This window comes from Microtus ochrogaster, chromosome 24 (genome assembly GCF_000317375.1).
Source record: "Microtus ochrogaster isolate Prairie Vole_2 chromosome 24, MicOch1.0, whole genome shotgun sequence".
NCBI classification, from domain to species: Eukaryota; Metazoa; Chordata; class Mammalia; order Rodentia; family Cricetidae; genus Microtus; species Microtus ochrogaster.
In genome coordinates, this window is record NC_022024.1 from 17,406,770 (window position 1) to 17,416,662 (window position 9,893).

Consider the following 9,893-nt stretch of genomic DNA (forward strand, 5'->3'; position numbering starts at 1 on the left):
ACTGACTCCTAGAGACTGCCCTGGAGCAGCGGTAGTTCAATACGACCCTTAGCAAAGACGCCAATGTCAGACCGTAATAAAATATTTTAGATAAAATAAACCACGCGTCTGATCCCCTAACGCTCCTGTATCTGTTTTTCAGACCCTTATGTCAAGATTCATCTGATGCAGAACGGCAAGAGGCTGAAGAAGAAGAAGACAACCATTAAGAAGAATACGCTTAACCCCTACTACAACGAGTCCTTCAGCTTTGAAGTTCCTTTCGAGCAAATCCAGGTAATATCAGACACGCGTGTGTCCTTCCATTCAATTTCACGCCTTCAGATCCCATCAGTGACAAGCATAGACCCTGCGAGTCGTCAGTGCCCGGGCCTCCATCAGAACTGCCCCGTGCACATTTGATGCCTGAGCCTGGCCAGCCAGGACTTAATAAGACACACAGCATGAGAAGGGCTGATCCATCGGCTGGAACAGCCAGCGGCCTTCTGCTGGGCAGAAATAAAGTGGAAAATAGAAAACCAACAGAACCGCTTTGCTGTGTCAATAAGTTTGTCTATGGCATCCAAACGCCAAGAGAGAAAGACCTTGCCTATGGACTCCCAGGCAACAATAAGCAGTCTGCCTCTATAGGGCAAAAATCAGTCGCTCACGCCCATTTTCGCATGCTTGGATGTGTGGCTTTGCTTCTTTTCAACAGCTGTTAAGTAAGTAAATGCTACTGTTTCCCTAGCTCATCACTTGTCCCGTAGCCTCCAGCTGTGAACACTTTGGGCCTTCTGGCAAATGCTGGAAACATTCATTTCGACCAGAATTTAGTTGGCAATATCGCTCAGTGAACTTTTTTTTTTTTTTTTTTAAAACACCTCCTGGCATTTTGTTTTGAATTCCACAAAACAATACAAAGCAAGGTGTTGAGAGGAAATGAAAACCTCGTAAACCTACCTCTTTGGGCTACAATTCCATACCTACAAAAATACATCTCACCTATGAATTTCCAAAAGTACGAATATATTCAGAGGGAGGCATATTAAATATAACGAAATAAAATTTGTGATCTGGGGTGTCATTTCAGAGGAGAGAGACCCGAGCCTGCCACAAATCAGATTGGGCTTGGGAACAGAAGACACCCTGGGCTGGCCCTGCCTTCACTGCTCCTACAATTTTGTTTTTTTTCTTTTAATCTGAGAATGCTATTTTCCCAGTCTTTGTTTTTCCTAAATCAGTGATTCTCAATCTTCCTAATGCTGTGACCCTTTGATACAGTTCTCCATGCTGTGGTGACCCCCAACCACAGAATTATTTTCACTGCTACTTCCTAACTCTAACTTTGCGACTGTTATGAATCATAATGTAAATATCTGTGTTTTCCAATGGTCTGAGGCAGCCCCTGTGAAAGGCTTGTTTGATCCCCCCATAGAGTTCATAACCCACAGGCTGAGAAGCACTGCCCTAAAGGGACAGTGTCTTAACTGCTAGCAAAGGGGTTTAGTTTTCTCTTAGGCTGAGCTTAGAAGATGATGTGCCTGTCTTCTATCTTCCTCACACTCCTCCTGAAACATTTTGTGAAGGAGGCAAGTTATGCTACTTTCTGAAAGTATGCAAAAAAAAATATCTTGGTCACCACCATCAAAAAATGCAGAAATAAACTACAGAGGCAACTGCTGAATTAGATCCATTGGGTGCCCTAATCAATTCACTCGTCACTAACCTAATCAAGTTTGTCCCAACTCTGAAAATGTCCCTTATATTTCCAAATAATGTTCCCATGCTGGTTCCTGCGTGATGATTGCATCATGGTGCCTTTGCTTGGGACAAGGCTGAGAATCAAAGCCACAAATCTTACCATCTTCCCCCCTTGCTCCCAAACACACCTAGTAAATAGGTAATTCATTTATTTTATTCATTTGTGGTACAGGGGGATGAACCAACTACCACTGAGCCATGAGCCCAGCCTAGAAAAGTAATTTTCTTAATGCTGGCATCACAGTAAGACTGTACATAGAAGATGATGCTACATTTTGCATTCAAATTCTACATCCAAAAGCTATTGTTGGGCCCATGAGATGGCTAAGTGGATAAAGACTTGCTGCCAATCATGATAATCTAAAATTGATACCCAGGACCCACATGGTAGGAGGAGAGAACCAAATCTTTCAAGCTGTCCTCTCTACATATGCAACATGGCACACATGCCTACACACATACACACACACACAATGAATAACTAAATGTACTAAAAAAGGAAATCCCTTTTAAAAAGAAAAGTATGGTTGTAAATTTTTTTTTTTATTTTTTATTTTTTGGTTTTTTGAGACAGGGTTTCTCTGTGGCTTTGGAGCCTGTCCTGGAACTAGCTCTTGTAGACCAGGCTGGTCTCGAACTCACAGAGATCCGCCTGCCTCTGCCTCCCGAGTGCTGGGATTAAAGGCGTGCGCCACCACCGCCCGGCTTATTTTTTTTTTAATTTTTTATAATTTTGTTTTATTTGGGGAGGGGTCAGAGGTGGAGGGTGGATTCAAAGGGATCACAAAAGGAACGGGATTAAGATATATGATGTAAAAGTCACAGAGAATAAAGAAAAAAGAAAAAAAAGTTGTTTTTGCTGTTCCAAAACTGTACCCAAGTGACATCTGTCGATATACCAACAGAGTAGTTCTGTCCTCAGAATCAAAGTCCCCCAATGCCATAACTCAGTGGATCTTCGCCTGGGCCTGGCTTTCATCATTTTATTCTTCTTCCCCTTCATGCTGGCCACAAATTGATATAGCTACTTTATTTTAATCCTTTATCTTTCTATCCGGTGTCTAAATCAGAGCCATCGCATATTCTGACTAACCAAATTCATTACTTGGGAAGTAGAACCGAGATGCTCTTTAGAGACTGTATCTTTTAGGCTATCATATGAATTTGCTTTCCTTGATTCCGTCAGTCCAATAGAGGGAGTTATTAAATAGACCCTCACAGTCTGATGAAGAAACTCACGTGTGTCCTAAAGTGGCATCCGTTTACTATCAATGCCAGATGCCCAGTAGTTACTAATTCATGTTCAATAAGAGAATCATAGTCAAGGAAAAGCATATTTTTTCTGTTGCTGCCTTTTTTTTCTTTGAAAGATTTCTACTATATTGTCACTGTTCATGGTTACAATTATATGGTTAGTTTTCCATAAAACCCTTGCTGTCACTTCTTGAAATGAGGTCATAATGAATGATTACTCAGAAAGTCTTATTAAGAAAACAGCAACAGCAAAATAGAACAGCCTAAGTCCTAATCTAAGAACACCCATAGATGAGGTGCGTGAGGCAGTGTCGCAACAATCCACGGGTGTTTGCCGTGTTTGTCTCCAGGATAGAACCTGGACACCAACCCACTCCTTCCTTATGTGATCTCAGACAGGTTAGAGAACTTTTGTGAGCTCCCAGTAGCTCCCTCTGTGCCATGGAAATAAATATTAATAGGATCCATTGAGAGACATAACTAAATTATTTCTTCTGTAAAGTTGAGATACTATGAAGCACGTAATAAAAATCAGGATATATGTATTGAGATGACCGTCAGGCTTGATGACACACACCTGTAATCTAACATAACACTTGGGCGAGGCCAGAAACAGAAAGATCAGGAGTTCCTCAGCTTGAAGTCGGTCTGAGGTACATAAGACCCTGCCCCTACCAAATAAAAGGTGATAAGATGGTGGTGACCACGATGATGGTAGTGACAGTGACCATAATGTAGAGCTAGAACAATGAGAACTGGGCTGACGTTTCCATGGTCACATACTTTCAAGCCTCCTCCTGCTAGTCCGGAATGGAATCTGTAGTTCCTAGGGCTTCATCCATAGGGCCGGCTGACCTTTGGTGCGCTTTGTGTCCTCTTCCAGAAAGTCCAAGTGGTGGTGACGGTTTTGGACTACGACAAGATCGGCAAGAACGACGCCATCGGCAAAGTCTTTGTGGGCTACAACAGCACCGGCGCGGAGCTGCGACACTGGTCAGACATGCTGGCCAACCCCCGGCGACCCATCGCCCAGTGGCACACTCTGCAGGTCGAGGAGGAGGTTGATGCCATGCTGGCCGTCAAGAAGTAAGAGGAAGAAGAAGCCTTTCTGCGTTTGCCCACCTAGTGCTCTTTAGCCGGTATCTGTAAATACCTCAGTAATATGGGTCCTTTCAGTTTCCAGCCACGCATTCCTAACACGAGTCAGTGGTACTTCAGACCCTGTTTTGATTTGCACAAATTTCAGTGTAGAGAGCCCCCCCCCAGTGCCCTTCATCCATGCCACTGCCCTCCAAATCTACTCTTCTTTTAAGCAATATGATGTGTAGATAGAGCATGACTGAAATTATGTATTGTATCACACCGTTGTATATACCAGTATGCTAAAGATTTATTTCCGGTTGGTGTATTTGTATGTTGTAAGCGTTTCCTAATCTGTGTATATCTAGATGTTTTTAATAAGATGTTCTATTTTAAACTATGTAAATTGACTGAGATATAGGAGAGCTGATAATATATTATATGGTAAATATAGTATCGTCTGCATTCCAGCAAAAAAAAAAAAAAAATACCGACTTGAAAGGCACTAGTACCGTGAATCTGACATCTTAAAGGACAACTTAAACCTGAGCTATTGACATTTGAGTACCAAGATTCGCCCGCACGACATCTCTGGTGGGCGAACCCCATTCTGTAGATTTCTTTCCCAGGCAAATAGCATGACCCGAGCAGCATATCCAGGCTGACCTCAAGGAAGTGAAGCCACGACCCAGAATAGCATCTGTCTGTATGTCTCTGCAAAGCTAAGACCATGACTTCACTCTTACGTTCAGGGAGGCAAGTTCAGTGAGTTCCTATGAGTGCATCAAAGAGCAGCACCGGGCTGGTGTTCTCTGCGTGTGTGTGTGAATGCAAGGATGAAAGTATGCTCGTGTGTTACGTGTGGTGCATGCCTTCGTTTGGGGTTAGGGTGGGGGAGGAGAAGCGGAGAGAAGTCAGCGTTTCTGAAATATTGCCTGACTCTTTAAACAGAAAATAGTAGCTCTCCATGATCACATTATTTCTATAAGACGTGCAACCTGTGAATTCTGATCCAGATTTCACACCGATAACGATTCCAAAAGGTCTGCGCGTGAGACTTTATAATGAAATATTTTATTATATACAAAAACCGGATTAGAAGGAATGCAGAATATTTTTAACACAGCAATCTGTGCTTATTCCACAAAATTACTTTGTGGTAAACAGACAGTATTGTAAAATCCCATCAAAAGATGAAAAATAACAATTAGCCATAGTTCTGAATGCACTTCGATTAAGCCAAAACAGACAGCTAGTGATCTTTTTATATGCTCTTTTTACTTAAGTTTTAATTTGTCCTTTAAACAAAGGCGAAACAAAAACAAAAAACAAAAAAAAAAAACAAGAACAAGTTCCAGTAAAACTGAAGCAACCTCTTATGTACACTAGATGCTTGACTTAGGAGGAGTTTTTAACTGTTTTCCATGTTACCCTGTAGTAAATGGTACTACTCTGAAGCCACTAGTCATTCCATAAGAGTCTTAAGGATTGCTCTGTGTAACACTGTGACTGCCCTGTGTGCTTAGACACGTAGTTTCCTCAGTGGATAGCACTCGACTTATTCCGTAGTGATAATCGTAACAATACTGCCATTCCCTCTTACCGCACTGCCCAATCTGTGTGTGTAGCACAAACAGTTCTCATTACTAAGGACCAATTCAGAACTGGACAGCTATGCATAGGACAGAAAGATACATAGAGCGGGGATGGGGGTGGGGTGGGGAGAACACACAGCATCTTGTCGACACTGTGCACTAGTCCGTATTTGTCCCCGCTGTGGTAGACAGCCACTTCAGGAAGGTGAGCCTGCTACCTAAAGCAGCTTCTAGTCTCCTCCCCCACTGGCTGCTGGGCCCTGTCTTCACCTCCAGGCCACAGAGAGTAGCAAAGATCCAAAGTGAGAGACAGTCTTCACAGGTACCAAAATAAAATGGAGGGATGGTAGGTATGGCCTCGTGCTCCATCTTTAGGATCGAGCTCCGTGGTTAGGACAAAACTAGAGAGAATCCCCAAAAAGGGCTGCCGGTGGGCTTTAAACAAGGGGTTGGCTGTTCCTCCCCTCCCCCCCCCATACACACACCACAAAAATCAAATCCCAATGGTGATTTTTTTTTCCTCATCGGAGAAACGGTAAACCCTTTGCCTTTCATCCCCATCACAGCAAACTCTTTAGAAATAAGACCGACGAGGAGAAAAGCCTTTCCTGCGGATGAGCGGCACTTTTTAAAAGCCAAACACGGGGATGATAGGAAACGCACACTCACGGGTGGGCTTAAACAGCAGTTTAAAGAGGAGATGCAAATGAGATGCTTTCCTATATAAGGGACCAAGCCCTACCAAAGAGGAGGCGTTGGCTTTGAAAAGCACGGCAAACACCAGACCCTGACATTTGATTTCACCATCTCCCGATTTAAGTTATACACAGTGAAAGTAACATGCCCAAAGGCGCGGCTCCCAGCTGCCGAACGGACATTATTTCCCACATCCTGATACCGCTAGCATCGTCCTTGTACAACACTGCCAACATGGGGTTGCCACCGTAGACTTAGTTGGTACTATATCATCTCTCATGAGCCGGTGACTGGACCTGCTTTATGACCAAGCGTCATCCTCGGATAAACCACATGTACCTTCCTGACAAGGCTGTGTAAAGTCTTAGATGCTGATAACCCTAGAAAGATCCTAGTTGCCTTTGTGTATATTTACTGCCTGCTTGAGTGTTTCTCTGTGTGGGTTTCCCTGTGTCTCGTAGAAATGTTGGGGTGTTTTTCTTCTTCTGCCATAAGGCTCGTGGCCCGCGAGCCAACTCCTTTAGCTGTATTTTTCCCTTCATTTTTTGATAAGTGGTTTAAATTTTGTTTCACTTTGTGTAGTGAACCCCCTGGTAGTTTTCTGATTGTTGTTAAAAAAAATGACTTAACATATTACATGGATACTCAATAAAAATGTTTTATTTCCTGTTGATGGTGGCTGTCTTTCAACTCCTTTTTTGTTCCCGGCTCCGGTGTTACTAGAAGGCGGGTTGACCTTGTGGATGGCCAGAAGCGGTGGCAGCTGAAAGAAAGCTTGTGCTAAATGCCAGCCTCAAAGTCACTTCGGGGACAACAGAGATGCTGCAGGGAAATAATGCCCAGAGGGCATCTGCCCAGTAACCTTCCTCACCTGCGCGGTCCTCTGTGCCTATCGCAAAGCCCCTTAGCGTAGTTCAGAACCTTTCAGTTTGCCTAAAATGTGTCCCGGAGGGATTCCAGTGCCAGCCAATACACACTTCCCCCAGAACAAAATTAAAATGAAAGTGTTTTAAGTGTCTCTTTGGAGGAGAGACTGGGCATTACAGGCCATGCCTGCTACAATGATTAGAAGCAGATGAATGGCTTTCCGACATTCGTTTGACATCAGTGTGGGGCTTACTATGGACAGTTCTTCACCAGACGCTGGGTGGAGCCCATCCCCAAACTGACATGTAAACTCCTGGTACGGTGTGGACATGGGGCCGGCAAGATCAGTAGGGAAAGGCAGTTCCCTGAATATCTGACAGCGGGACTTTGATCCCTAGGACCCGTGTAAAGAAAAGAGCGAGCACCATGTAGCTGTCCCTTGATTTGCACGAGTGCTGTGGTACACACAAATATACACATGCATACACACATATACACACCATATAAATAAGCAATTATATATATATATGTGTGTGTGTGTGTATATGTATTTATATACATGTATATGTATATAAATATATATACAGTTTTTTTGAGAGAGGGTTTCTCTATGTAGCCCTGGCTGTCCTGAAACTTGCTCTGTAAACCAGGCTGGCCTCGAACTCAGAGATCTGCCTGCCTCTGCCTCCCAAGTGCTGGGGTGAAAGGTGTGTAGCATTTTGCCTGGCTAAAAATTTTAATCAAAAGAAAAAAAGGCATAAAAACTTAGCTCAAACTCTGAACCCATGTAAAAGAGCAGCTATAGTGGTGGGGTCATGTAATCCCACAGAACAGGGAAAGACAAAGGCAGCCAGGCCCCTGGAGCTCTCTGGCCAATAAGCTTAGTCTACTTGGCTAGCCTGGGGCCAGTAGCAACTGTCTCCTTTGGCCCCCAAACTTTCACTAGACCAATGACAGCACAGACTGGTGTGTCATCTTGGTCCCCTTGCAGTCTGGAGGGTCCTTCCTGCAGTTTCTCTGGTGTTGCCTGCTGACAGTGTACCCTTTCCCTCTGCTTCTGATGGCTGCTCCACCTAAACTCAGTGAGTAGCGCACACGGCTGAACTCAGCTCCACAGCCGGAGGGGATGGTTCAGCGATGTGTCCACTTCCAATGGCTGATTCAGGAACTCTTATCTCAGCAGCCCAGAAAGATGGTTCTGGAATATGTCCACATACACGACTGATTCGGGAACTCTACCTCAGCAGCCCAGAGAGATGGTTCTGGGATAAGTTCACATTCATGGCTGATTCAGGACCTCCACCCAGCTCATCTCCACAGCCCAGAGCAATCAATGGTGGAAAAAAACTTTTGCAACGGTTCTGTAGCTCAGCGTCTAGCCAGTTTTCTTAACCCATTTGCAGGCGTGGTTCCTACAATATCTCCTCAGAAAAAAAACCCTTTTCTGGGTGCTGGAGAGATGGCTCAGTGGTTAAGAGTACTGGCTGTTCTTCCAGAGGTCCTGAGTTCAAGTCCCAGCAACCACATGGTAGCACACAACCATCTGTAATGAGATCTTCTTCTGGCCTGCAGGGATACATGCAGACAGAACACTCTCTATATAATAAATAAATCTTTAAAATAAATAAATAAAATATAAACCCCTTTCTGTTAGCTTAATTCTGGGGGTCCCAAGAACACGGTCTTTGACAGGGGAGATCACAGGAAGTTTCCAAGAGAAACCAGGACAAGAAAGAAATCCTCATGGATCTGGTAGGGGTCACCCAAACCATGGCAGCACGGGCAAGACGTTCTTTGACCTCTTAATAAAACTCTCTGCCGGTCACCTCCATCATACTTCCTGTTTCAGCCATTAGTCACTCCAAATGAGGACAGGGACCAATGAGGACAGGGACCAAGCCTCAGAGGCTTCAACAGCCTAAGGAAAGACCATGGAATTATTGAGAACTATGAGGTAGCGGGGAGCAGACTTTTAAATGGGGAAAAGAAAGGCAGCAGGCCAGGTTACAAACAAAATGTCATCAGCATGGTAAGCCCAATGGTTAGGCTGTCCCTGCCGAGGGTTTTGCTTCATTGAAAAACTCTCAAAAATAGACCCAAAGCGAATGAAAGAATATTTGTAATGATTTACCAACGGCAACCAATAATCGCCTATGTTCTTCTCAGTTCCTGCTTCCCCAAAGGCTTCCCAAGTCTAAAGCAAACACAGGACACTTCTTAGATGTGTTAATCAGAAAGCAAATCCACTTCACGTGTTACAGAAGGACATTTAATATAGGGAATGCGTCATATGGCGAGTGCTGGGAAAACAAAGGGAAAACCTCTGAAAGGTTAAGAGGAAGAGGATTTAGTGCTGATGGCATCCAGGGGTCTGGGGAAAGTGACCTGCAGGCTCCAGGACCTATCAAAAAGACTGACTCAGAGTAGGGCAGGTAACAACAGATAAGAGCTTCCCAGGACGTTCTGGGAAGGCCAGATGGCCCTTATCAGTGACTGCTCTCGGAGCCAGGACAGAATTCTGTCTCCTCCCCTCCTACCCTTACCTCAACCAGTGCGGCCCGTGGTCCCCAGTGGGCAAGAGATTCCGGGAAAAACAATCTTCACAGGTTAAGACCACATGCCAAGCATACTAGAGAGGACAGGTTGGAATGGGGACAG

General features: G+C 44.3%; 1 protein-coding gene across 3 annotated transcripts in view; it reads left to right on the plus strand.

Annotated features, from left to right (window-relative positions):
• The window catches only part of Syt1 (synaptotagmin 1), a 505,227-nt gene extending 498,188 nt beyond the window's left edge, over nt 1-7,039 (plus strand). For all 3 annotated transcript variants that reach the window (XM_013350339.2, XM_013350340.2, XM_005358083.2), the window contains 2 exons: nt 143-276; nt 3,881-7,039. In XM_013350339.2, coding sequence (XP_013205793.1) covers nt 143-276; nt 3,881-4,087 — 341 coding nt within the window. In that variant the 3' untranslated portion in view covers nt 4,088-7,039. The remainder of the gene's footprint in view (nt 1-142; nt 277-3,880) is intronic.
• The last annotated feature ends 2,854 nt before the right edge of the window (nt 7,040-9,893 follow it).